The sequence below is a fragment of the Mirounga leonina genome, unplaced genomic scaffold, assembly GCF_011800145.1.
Source record: "Mirounga leonina isolate KUSES-001 unplaced genomic scaffold, KU_Mleo_1.0 Mir_242, whole genome shotgun sequence".
NCBI classification, from domain to species: Eukaryota; Metazoa; Chordata; class Mammalia; order Carnivora; family Phocidae; genus Mirounga; species Mirounga leonina.
Window position 1 is genome coordinate 562,359 of NW_023270627.1, and position 13,363 is coordinate 575,721.

The following is a 13,363-nucleotide window of genomic DNA, read 5'->3' on the forward strand; positions in this document are numbered from 1 at the left end:
CTGTCTGGTCCAGAGCATGGCTGGAGGAAATGTCAAGCAAGCTTTCAGTGACTCAAGACAGCCTGGCAACAAAGATGACATATCTGGAGACTCTAGTCTTACTACACATGGCTGTGGAAGCTTCCGACCCAGCTGCAGTACCATTATTCGGATTCTTAAATTTATATAGAAGTGGACTCTGAAGGTCCAAGTCAGAGAGGGATGGAGAGGGCCCACTCTACTTGAGAGTGAGCACCTAGCCAGTACACTTGGCTTTTCTAGAGCTTTTTGCATAGGTGCTCTTCTTAATGAACCACCTCACATGGCAGAAGGTTAAGCTGATTAAATTTACAGTATTCAAATTCCAATTCTGTATTATTTTATCCTGTAGTTAGATTAGTTAGCAGTATGCCAAGGTTAATCTTTGAAAAATGAATTTTAGGGGCTAATATTCCATCTATGAATGTGTCATTACTTATTAAACATTTTCTTATTGTCTCATTTTATCTTTTGCCAATACATAAATTTTTCTTTTTCAGTTGTTTCCTTAGGCTATGTCCTCATAAGTGGGTTTATTGGGTCAATGATGCAAACTATTTCCGTTTTTTTCTATATTGCCAAATCACTTTTCAAAACGTTGCCTCTACAGTCTTACTATTAGTGTTTGAGAATAATTAAATCAGCACATCCTCATCACTGCCAAATATTTTTTCATCCTTGCCATTTTGATAAGTAAAAAACAGTAACTTGTTTTAAATTGTATTTCTATTTCTAGGGTGAACATATATATGCTTATTTGTCATTTGCATCTGTTCTATTAAAAAATCAATGTCTTGTGCCCATTTTTCCATTGGGGGTGTTAATGTTTTTCCTAATTATTTATAAGAGCCCTTTGTGCAATACACATGTTCACTTTCTCCATTTGTTCTAAGTTTTTTTTTTATCTTGTGTTTGGTTCTTTAACTTCTAATGACACTTTATAATCTCTGGAAGGTTTAAACGTTTATGCAGTCCAAAGTTAGGCCATCTCTTCTTTGTAATTCCTTTTATTCTTATGTTTTATCCTTTCCTAAGCAGAGATTGTGTAGACTCAGTTCATATCATCTTGGTTGCTTTTGGTTTATTTCTTACAATGAAATTATTAATGTATTTGGGAAATATTTGGGTATCTAGCCTGAAGTATGATTATCTCATTTCTTCTCTCTGCATCAGAAAAATTTTAAGCATTATCCATCTATTTCTTATTGTTTTGCTGTGTATCTTTTTGTGACAGGTTTTTATAGATACTAGGGTCAATTTTAGGGCTATCCTATTTTATTAGTCTGTGGTTGATTTCTATAACAGAGGCATATGGTTTTAATTATAGCTTTATATTATTCATTTTATTATCTAATATAGAAAGTCCTCCTTTGGAATTATTCTTTTTTTCTGAAATTTACAAATTTAGGGAAATTTACAATTTAGGGACATCTTAAATGCTAAAGAAAATCTCGTAGAGATTGAATGCAGTTTTCTTTTTAAACCTAGAAATTAATTAAATTAATTAATTAATTAATTAATTTATTTTAAAGATTTTATTTATTTATTTGACAGAGAGAGAGAGAGCACAAGTAGGCAGAGTGGCAGGCAGAGGGAGAGGGAGAAGCAGGCCCTCTGCTGAGCAGGGAGCTGGACGTGGGGCTTGACCCCAGGACCCCAGGATCATGACCTGAGCCGAAGGCAGCCGCTTAACCGACTGAGCCACCCAGGCGCCCCTAGAAATTAATTTTAGAATAGTTATGTTTACAATATCTTATGTTCCAATCCACAGTGTGTTATTACATTATCCACATCTTTTTTTTTGTCTCTTTGTGGTTTTCTTGCCAGTTTTATTTCAAGCTTCCCCACCTTTTTTTTGGCAATTCCAATGAGCTCTTTTCCCATTATATACTTTTATAGGAAAGACTATCCAGTTATCTATCCACATATATATCCTTGCTAAATTCTCTTGTTAGTACCCATCAATTTGGTTCACTCCTTGCATTTTTAAGATCAAAATTCATGTTGTCTACTAATACCCTTACAATTTCTCCTTTTCAATAGTTATGCTTTTATAGACACTTCTGTTTGCTGGGGTGCCTGGGTGGCTCAGTCAGTTAAGCGTCTGTCTGGCTCAGGTCATGATCCCAGGGTCCTGGGATCAAGTTCCACATCAGGCTCCCTGCTCAGCGGGGAGTCTGCTTCTCCCTCTGCCCCTCCCCCGCCTTGTGCTCACGCTCTTTCTCTCTCTCAAAAATAAATAAATAAATAAAAATTTTAACGGGGTGCCTGGGTGGCTCAGTCGTTAATTGTCTGCCTTCGGCTCAGGTCATGATCCCAGGGTCCTGGGATCGAGCCCCGTGTTGGGCTCCTTGCTTGGTGGGAAGCCTGCTTCTCCCTCTCTGATTCCTCCAGTTTGTGTTCCCCCTCTCTCTCTCTCTTTCTCTCTGTCAAATAAGTAAGTAAATAAATAAATCTTTAAAAAAATATGTAAAAAGTTTTAAAAAGTTAAAAAAAGAGAAACTTCTGTTTGCTGCTTCATTACATCAGGTAGAAATTCCCAAATAATGTAAAAAAGTGTTGTTACTAGCATCCTTATCTTAATCCCACTTTCTAATGGAACTGCTTCCAGTGTTTTCAGTTAATAATGAGGTTGACAATTAGCTTAAGAAATATATTCTTCATATTGTTAAAGTATCTCCTTCTATTTTTAATTTACTAAGAGTTTTGCTTTTCATCAGGACCAGGTGTTATTTTATTGAAAACTGTTTCAGCGTTTATCAAGATGACTTTTTTCTTTTGACCTTTTGATACTGTGTTCCATTAATATGCTATTTAGAGGGTCTTTTAATGTAATATTGCACTCAATTAGCTAGTACTGCACTTAGGAGTTTTACCTCTAAATCTCTGAGATTGATTCATAGTTTCCTTCCTTCTTGCCCTTTCTACCGCCTTCCTTCCTTCCTTTCTTAAAACGTTACTTGTCAGACTTTGGTTTCAGGGTACATGACCTTCATAAAATAGGCAATTTTCTATATTACCCTTTTTTTCTCAAACAGATTACATAATATGGGAATTACGTGTCTCATGAACTTTACTGAGTTCTTGTCAACTTTTCTTTGACAGACACATCATCGTATTGACTAATTTCTTTTCAGAAATTCATATTTCAGCCCCAAATTATTTTTGTGAAATTGATTGCATTTATAGTATGATAAGATTTTAGTATTATCCACTACATTTGTTATGATGTTCTTATTTCTAATTTTTTGGTGGATTCTTTTTTAAGTAATTAGTCAAGGATTTATTTTGTTGTTTTATTTTCAAATTATTATCAAATCATTTTCTTTTTTTTAAAGGATTTTGTGTATTTATTTGACAGAGAGAGAAAGAGGGAGAGAGCAAGCACACAAGCAGGGGGAGCAGCAGAGGGAGAGAGAGAGAGAAGCAGGCTCTCTGCTGAGCAGGGAGCCTGATGCCGGTCTCAATCCCAGGACCCTGGGATCATGACCTGAGCCGAAGGCAGACACTTAACCGACTGAGCCACCCAGGCACCCCTATTATCAAATTATTTTCAAATGAAGCTATCTTAGCTTCATTTAGATATTTGGTGTATTTTTGTCTTATTGTAATTATTTCTTTTTTCTGTTTTTCCTGGTGTTGAATAGCCTTTAATTTCCTTTAAAAATTTCTCAACTTACATTCTTCAAAAATTTCTCAACTTACATTTTTTTTCATTATTTTCTCTCAGTTAATAATGAAAGCATTTAATGATTTGAATTTTCCTATGAGTATAGACCTGGCTGCATCCCATTCATAGTTTTTATACATGGCTACTCTCACTTTTATTAATTCAAAATAATTTATAGCTCTAATTATGATTTCTTTTTTTTAAAGATTTTATTTATTGAGAGAGAGAAACTGAGAGAGCACATGAGAGGGGGGAGTGTCGGGAGGGTCAGAGGGAGAAGCAGACTCCCCGCCGAGCAGGGAGCCCGATGCAGGACTCGATCTAGGGACTCCAGGATCATGACCTGAGCCGAAGGCAGTCGCTTAACCAACTGAGCCACCCAGGCGCCCCTCTAATTATGATTTCTTTACTTCAGATTATCTTATTGATTTTTAATTTACTGATTTGTATTTTTCAATTCTATCTCAATTGCATTATAATTAGAAAATGTAATCTGGTTTGATTATGATTTTGGGGAGTTTGTGGACTGGCCTAGTATGTCTAGTTAGAAGAAACAAAAGAAGTTGAGGAAGGAAGAAAGACCAAGAGAGAGGCAAAAGGCAAAGGAAAAGATTAATAATATTCAATCTGTGGTGAGTACCGGGTGTTGTATGAAGTGTTGAATCACTATATTATACTTCCGAAACTAATATTACACTGTATTTAACTAACTGGAATTTAAATAAAAACTTAAAAAAAAAAGAACAATTTTTAAAAATACACCAGATATTTGAAAAAAAGGTATTGTCTCTATAGGATATGAAATTATAAATATACATGAACTTACCGTGTTGATTATACTGTTGTATTAACTATGCTATATAATTTCTCTTTGAATTGATCTCATGTAGCTAAGTAATATGGTGTAATATGTAAAGAAGAAATTCAGTGTCTAGTGCTGTTGATATTATTGGTCTTTTTGTGTGCATTTATTTATTTATTTAATTTATTATTTTTTTTTTAGATTTTATTTATTTATTTGAGGGAGAGAGACAGAGATAGTGAGAGAGAGCACAAGTGGGGAGGAGGAAGCAGGCTCCCCTCAGAGCAAGGAGCCTGATGCGGGACTCGATCCCAGGACCCCGGGATCATGACCTGAGCTGAAGGCAGACGCTTAACTGACTAAGCCACCCAGGCACCCCATTTATTTATTTTAAAGATTTTATTTATCTATTTATTTGTCAGAGAGAGAGAGAGAGAGAGAGAGAGAGAGAGAGAGAGAGAGAGAGCATGAGCAGGGGGAGCAGCAGGCAGAGGGAGAGGGAGAAGCTGGCTCCCTGATGGAAGACTTGATCCCAGGACCCTGGGATCATGATCTGAGCTGAAGGCAGACTCTTAACTGACGGAGCCTCCCCTTTTGTATGCATTTTAATCAAAACTTTAATGGGAAGTTGGGTAGGGGGAGTCTATTGTTCATTATTCTCCTGCTTCCATGTTAGCTCCATGTCCTCTGTAGTTCAGAGTAAATACAAAGTATAGAATGGGGGGAAATAATTTGAGTGCAAAAAGTACAGCTGTTTCCATCAAAGGCTTCTGGGTCAAGTGTTTCGTCTGAACTAATTCAGTTAATTCATCAGAAATCCATACTTCAGACTGTAAATTTATGTGCGATAAATTCCTTTCTATGATTAGCATTTGATATGTAATTAAATGATCCTCACTGAATTGTTAGATTGTAAATAAAGTCATTTAATTTTATATACTGACTTTTTTTCTTAAGAGACTTGGAGAGTTAGTATTACTTCTTACAAAGAAAGAGGAATAGCAAATAAACTCAGGAAGATAAGCATTGGGTGGGAAGCAATCTAACTTCTGAAATCTCTACTTTTTACCCTGAATGAAAAAATAATTCTATAAAATATATAACCCGACGTTGTTTGAGCTACCTGGCTTTCACATGAATGTAAGCATGTTTACAGAAACAGGTGGACATATACTCTTGGATTTGCACATTTTGCACCTTGCCATTCTGCACAATGGCAAGGTGACAGGCAATCCTAACAAACAAAGCAGATCAAATCTGCATCATAATAACTGAAAGTATTAAGGGTTATTACACGTGTCTAAATGCCGTAAAAACTTAGAAATAAATAGAAATAAATGGAAAATTGTGATTTTCCCCCCAACATTTACTCTCAAAGCAACCTAAAAGCATTTGTATTATATCCACTGTATGTGTACATGGCAAGGGACTGCTTTGATCTAGTGGTGAATTTCCTGTTGATATTATGTAAATGAAGCATGAGAATAACAATAGCATCCTTACTTGTTAACCTTGGAACCATTAAAAAAATCACAGCCTACTGGATAGTCACAGCTTCTTTGTAAAAGGAAAGAAAGAGAAATATGCTTTTGTGTTCTCAGAATTTGTCCTGCAATTAATCTTTTTTCTTCTCTTCACAATGGTCAAAACGAATTGCCAGGTGTACCATGATTAAGAAGAAAAACATAATAATGCAATGTCATTGTATACTCAGGAATACAACCGCATGTATTAAGATGTATGATCCAATGGCTATGCTCTAGGCATACATATCCTATGCTACATTTCTCTCAATAGAAATGCAAGTGCAGTTAGCACCTATCAGTTTCAATTTATTACAACTGTTACCAAAACAAAGATATAAAATAAGTAGTTCATGTACTTACCTTATTTTATTTTTAAACTTCATAACTAGCTGCTCAGTCTTCATTTGGACATTTATTTTACATTGACACTTCTACACATTAAAAAATACATCACACACAGAGAGAAACCTTACAGAAAAAGGTTATAGCTTGTTAAAATTAACTTGAAAAATGTAATTATCGAGGTGCCTGGGTGGCTCAGTTGGTTGAGCGCCTGCCTTCGGGTCAGGTCACCATCTCAGGGTCCTGGATCCAGCCCCTCAACAGGCTCCCTGCTCAGTGGGGAGTTTATTTATCCCTCCCTTTCTGCCCCTCCCCCTCCGCTTGTGCTCTCTCTCTCAAATAAATAAATAAAATCTTTAAAAAAAAAAGAAGAATTTAATTACCTTCGCGTACTATCCATGTTTCCTAGGGCTTTCTTTAGAATAGATAAGAAGCTCTCCCAGGCCACTTTACAGAATCCAGCTAAAGCTTACTGAGTCCTACAACAGAGTTTGGAGGAGCAAATAGTTGGAGATGCCTATAGATTTTTGAGAATCATGAAAGAATTAAAATTTCAGGTGACTCTTAGGCTTATTTTAATGATGGAATTACTCGTAAATGAGCTTGATTTTGGTTTCCCAAGTGAAATTTTTCATGGGGAGGCCCGTTTTGCCATTAAGGTCAGTATTGCAGGGGTGGCCTGATGAACCTGTGTTAAGAGTGCATCACCTAAATCTGCCTCCACAGGTGAGGGCAGCTGCTTGCACTGTGGGGTGCCAAATCTGGCGATTAGTATTCTGATGATCGAAGGAGACAGGACTTCTATATATCATAAGAACCTTTTTACCCGGGGCGCCCGGGTGGCACAGTCGGTTAAGCGTCTGACTCTTGGTTTTGACTCAGGTCATGATCTCAGGGTTGTGAGATCAAGCTGGGCTCTGCGCTCAGCACAGAATCTGCTTGAGTTTCTCTCTCCCTTTCCCTCTGCCCCTGCCCCCTGCCACGCTCTCTCTAAAATAAACAAATAAATCTTTTTTAAGATTTTATTTCTTTATTTGTTAGAGAGAGAGAGAGAGAGAGTGCGTGCATGTACAAACAGGGGGAGCGGCAGGCAGAGGGAGAAGGAAAAGCAGATTCCCCACTGAGCAGGGAGCCTGATGTGGGGCTCGAACCCAGGACCCTGGGATCATGACCTGAGCCAAAGGCAGACACTTAACTGACTGAGCCACACAGGCATCCCATAAATAAAACCTTTTTTTTTTTTTTAAGAGCCTTTTTTTCTGAATGGAGGGGTTTAAAATCAGATAATATATAAAAATCAGTAAACATTTAAAGAATGTAATGTTACATTTTTTGTTTTTATAAAAACCATAGGTTCAAATCTTCACTCCACTGGCCACTATACTTTGTTCTACCATAATTCTTGAAGGGAATTAAGCAGCTTCCTGGCCAATTAACAAGTAGTTATTGAAAGTCTACCGTGTGATGAATGTAAAATAAATAGGGTAACAGAGAAGTGAGTATAGAATCATATATGACATGGTCCTGCTTGTTTGGGGTTGAAAATCTATTTGAGGAGGACAAAACTAATCTACACAGAATAACTTTGAGGATAAGTAGATACTGACTGTGGTACTGATAATCTACTCCCTCCAACAAGTGTGTACCCGACTACCTGTGTGAAGTTTGTGATGTCAGCAGGTGTAGGAAGATATGTGGGAAAATCACTAGAACTGGAGAAATAGGGAATGGGTTATGGGAATTCTTGGCTTAAATGTGGTTAGGAGATTGGCAAACTTGCGTTGTTTTATAAAGAAAACCAGAGTCTAAAACTTAGAATAGAGTTTGCCTATCCTGAGGTAAGAGAAGCACATCTAAAGGTAAAATAATGGATCTAGAACCACTGCAGGGATTAAATATTGACAGTTGACAAAGCAATATCTGGCCCAGTTTTTGACCTCAGTTGGAATTCTTTAAACTGTATTTGCCATAAACTTCCATAAACTATTCAATAAAATTTTTTTAGAAAGTTGCATAGATCATTTAAATACATGAATATAGATGATATCCAATGATAAAGCCTAGCAGATGTTGTGGGTGAAATTTTCCCCAATGTAGCACAATGATTATTTGCATCTCCTTTTCCATTTGTATCTATTCTAACATTAAAAAAAACTCTGGGGAATTTAGTAAGTACTTGTCAATGCATAGGAAATTCAGTGGATATTTTATAATTCTCTTCTTACTTGCTCTGTCAGCATCATTCTACATGACACCCTAAAAACCTTCTTCCTGGGCCTTCTAGGGTACTGGGCTCCCCGGTGTTCTTCCCACCTCTCTGGTTGTTCCTCTATGCTGGTTCCTCTCTCCCTGATCTGTATGTTTCTGAACTCTCCCTCTAGGCTCTCTTCTCTTCTCACGGTCAGTGGACTTCCTGAATGATCTCGTGGCTTCTGTTACCATGCACTTATCCACCTGCCTAGCTGGCAGGTAGGTCTTCTATCGACTAACATTTGCTTCTAACAGTTCACCTCTTCAGCCACCACTGCATCTAAACCACCATCATCTCTTGCTGGCCTTCCATGTGTATGCTTTGTGCCATCAAATGCTATCCCTACAATGCAATCGGGATGATCTTTAAAAAATGCAGTTGTCTATCGCAGGGTTGAGTTTTCAGTGTACAACAATTCAGATGTACAAAAATGTAACTTGATTTTCCTAAAACTAGGCTTAATTTGTACATCTTAGTGCTCATTTCCATTTTCTAGCATTACATTTTTATTATTTTTAAAAGATTTATTTATTTGAGAGAGAGAGAGAGAGCGAGAGCACGTGCATGAATTGGGGGAGGGGCAGAGGGAGAGAATCTCAAGCAGGCTCCCTGCCTAGTGTGGGGCTGATGCGGGGTTGGATCCCATGAACCATGAGATTATGACCTGAGCTGAAATCACAAGCTGGCGACTCAACTGACTGAGCCATCCAGGAGCCCCAAGTGTTCCATTATTTTTAATGAATCTGAGTTAAACTCAGTCTCTTTCAATTTTCTTAGTGTCTTATGAGTAAACTTAGTCATTTTAGGTTTCTGACCCTCCTCTTTTCTCCCCGGGTCCACATCCAAGCTGGGATTGGGGGGCTTTTGCAGCAATGAAGCTAATCCATCTGCTCTGTAGCTACTCTTAGATTTTCATCAGCATCTGCTGAGAGTAACTACTATCTAGTCTCTGGTCACTGGCATCTACTACTTCTGCCAATGTCTTCCCTTTCTCCTTGGTTCTGGGTTGTCAGGTCCGTCCAGGTCCTTCTGTCTTTAGGCCACTTCACTCTCTCTTGTAGGCTCTTCCCCTGCTACTCTCTGGGACACAGGACAACTCAGGTGTTTGCCAAGTTAGCTTTAAAAAAGTGCAGTAGAGCATGTAACCTCTCTACATGTGCATAGAACAAAAAGGCTCTCCCTCTAAACATGAAGTTAAAGAAATGTCACTGAATTATAATCCTTTCCATATAAGCTAAAAATTTATTTCTGGTATTTTTCTTAGGTCCATTTAAAAAAATGTCAGATTGAAGAATAAAGTGAACTAATTCAACTTTCTAATAATATTCTGTTGCTTTAGATCTCTTCAAAGTCTCTGAAAAAGAATTTTGAGAAAGAAAAACAGAGTTGGAAGCATCATACTTCCTGATTTCAAGCTATATTATAAAATTATAGTATCAAAAGCATATGATGTTGGCATAAAAACAGACACCAAGATGAATGGAACAGAATAGTGAACCCAGAAATGAACCCAAGCATATATGGTCAACTAACTTTTGACAAGGGCACCCAGAAGACACAAAGGGGAAAGGGTAGTCTCAACAGATGGTGCTGGGGAAACTGGACATCCACCTGCAAAAAAATGAAACTGGACTCACCTTACATCACACAAAAAAAACCTCAAAGTGGATAAAGACTTAAACTGAAACCATAAAAATCCTAGAATAAAACACAGGGAAAAAGCTCCTTGACATTGACTTTGGCAATAATTTTTTGGATATGACACCAAAAGCTCAGGAAACTAACAAAAAAGCTTCTGCACGGCAAAGGAAACCATTGACAAAATAAAAAGGCAATGTATGGAATAGGAGAAAGTATTTGCAAACCAACTATCAGGTAAAAAGTGAATATCAGATGAGGAGTTAATATCCAAAATATATAAGGAACTCACACAACTCAATAGCAAGAAAACAAGCAACCCCAATTTAAAAATTGGCAAATGACCTGAAGTGACATTTTTTCCAAAGAAGACATACAAATGACCAATAGTATATAAAAAGGTGTTCAATATCACTCATCACCCAGAAAATGCAGATCAAAATCACAATGTGATGTCATTTCAACATCTGTTGGGATGCATATAATCAAAAAGGCAAGAGAAACAACTGCAGCGAGGATGTGGAGAAAGGGAACACTTATACACTGTTGGTGGGAATGCAAACTGGGGCAGCCACTATGGAGAACAATATGGAGGCTCCTCAAAAAATGCAAAATAGAACTACCCTATGATCCAGCAATCTCACTTCTGGGTACATAACCAAAGGAAATGAAATCAGTACCTCAAAGACATATGAGTAAATCTGGAAGACATTATGCTAAGTGAAATACGTGAAACATAGAAAGAAAAAAAAATGCATGATCTTATATGTAGAATCTAAAAAAATCGAATGCATGGAAGAAGAGAGTAGAACTTTGGTTACTAGCCACGGGGAAGTGGGGGGAAATGAGATGCTGGTTATAGGGCACATGGTTGCAGTTATGTAGAATAAATAAGTCTAGAGATCTAACATAGAGCATGATGATTATAGTTAATAATACTGTACTGAATACTGGAAATTTGCTAAGATTGCTCACATCACACACACACCAAATGGTAACTATGTGAAGAGAAGATATGTTAAGTAGCTTGACGGTAGTAATCATTTCACTATGTGTATTTTGTATCCATCATCACGTGGTACTCCTTAAATATAGACAATTTTTGTTAAACACACACATAGACACACACACACAGAGTCCCTGAGACGTTTAAAAGTGTAAGTCATAGCAAAACATCAGTAGCCTCTCCTCCCTCCCTATCTCCCCCTCCCTAGGAAGCTACCTCTCCACCCCACCCCTCCCTTCCCCTTAAGCACAGGGCTGAGCTGCTTACACAGGGAACACTGCCTGGTTTCCCTTGCTTCTCAGACACTATCAGGACCTCACTACCCTGCACTCATCAGGGCTGCGCACATATAACCAAGAGAAAAGCTGAAGTCCCTGCCTACCCCCCTCTGTCAGCAGGCCATCTGGGCATGTGTCATAGGAGGCCATCAAACCAGTGGGCATCTGGGCTCCGACTTGTTGTTTCTTAACAGCAAGGGGTTCTGGGCCAGTGCCTAAGAGCAGTGGCTAGAAAGGGCCAGAGAGCCACTTCTTTTTTTTTTTTTTTTTTAAAGCTTCACTACAGCTTTTGACTTGAAAATAATGTGGCAGGATAACTGACCGAAACATTAAGATATTTTCCCTCCCTCCCCTATCAGACCAATAGCCAGGCTCATCTTAGGACTTCCCTGCCTAAGGGATTTTCACAGAAGCTGCATGAGAGGAGCAGCATTTCCTGTCTTTGGCAAGAACCAAACTCATTGCAGAGGTGGTGCCAGGTGTCCAGGTGGAGGGAGGGGGCAAGGTGGCAAGAGAGTGTGAAGCCTCAAAGAAAGTGAGGGATAATAAATACAGATCTCCCAGACAGAGGTCAGCAGGGCTATCAGTGGCTGCCTCTGCGGGAGGTGATAAGGCGGCAGAGAGGATGGCCACCTAGAGCATGTGTGGACCAGCTGAAACTCCCAACTTGACCATTTCCAGGTGCCTCCTGCAGTTTCCAGGTACGATAGCAGCACAGTTCCTGACCTGAAGGGGTCATGAGGCCAGCGAGGAGATGGGTATCCCAAGAGTAATTATGTGGGCAAATAACTAGTGAGCTCAGACTCTACTTGATCCCTTCGTGGGTGTATAAGGTCATAGGGCCTTTGCACAACCTTGGAGAGGGGAAGGCCTGATAAATACTGAGTCTGAATCCCCTACCAGTTTGGTGAAATGGGGGCACAGTGTGACTTAGGTTGATCAGAAGAAAATGTAATAATGCATTTGGATTTGTACATCTGAATGGAGATTTGAACCTTCCATACTCTACTTAAGGTTGCAGACACTGACAAAAGGAATAGATATATTTTATTTTTTACTCCCTCTTATCAAACCTGCAACCTGCCCCACTCCCCCAAACTCCATCCCTTTCTATTCCCTTCTGGTGACATATGCCAAGTTCTTGTTAAAGTCTATATAAAGGAAAAAAAGAAGGAAAAAAAAAAAAAAAGAAAAGAGAGGAGAATGAGGTCCGAGAAAGTAGGAAGTGTGTGGAACATTCTGGAAAAGTTTTTATATACGTTTGAGAAATGGAATGAAATGAAGGTTCTCCCCAAAGCAGTTAGAACATAATTACCTCAAACCTGCCATAGAATAAAGGTCAGAAACTAATAAACCAACAAAGTATCTGGCACTGCCTTTCCCTTCAGGAGGTTCTAACTCTACTGATTTTTACCTGAGAGGCACTGCTGAGAAGAAATTCGTCTATTAATTGGCTTATGAGGATAGACACCCAGATAAAGAGGCTTCAGTTGCTGTGACAAAATCATTTCATTCAGTTTTTTCTGCAGAATGAAATATTCTTCAGATAACTTTGATATCTAAAAAGAAGGTCATGTGTCAGATTAAATCAAGGAAAAGAATTCAGAGGGCTCCACAGGTACCCTGGGGTCTGGCAACTGCCTGATTGACGGTCCCGGGACTCTCACATATGTTTTCTCCAGAACCCACCCTGACCCTGGTCTGAAAACCGAGGGTCTGGAAAAGTCCTCCCCTGACCAAGCCTCCTCCCACTTTGTGCCACTTGCGCATCTCCTCACATTTTCCATTTAAACCTGCCAAACATGTCATGCTATGTGAATGTTCTGTCCTGA

At 38.6% G+C, this 13,363-nt stretch overlaps 1 protein-coding gene across 1 annotated transcript in view; it reads right to left on the reverse strand.

Moving 5' to 3' along the window:
- MYO3A (myosin IIIA) overlaps nucleotides 1–13,363 on the reverse strand; it is a 221,092-nt gene that overhangs the window by 33,249 nt on the left and 174,480 nt on the right. The window contains exon 29 of the mRNA XM_035029490.1: nucleotides 12,946–13,090. Within this exon, the coding sequence (XP_034885381.1) occupies nucleotides 12,946–13,090 (145 nt within the window). The remainder of the gene's footprint in view (nucleotides 1–12,945; nucleotides 13,091–13,363) is intronic.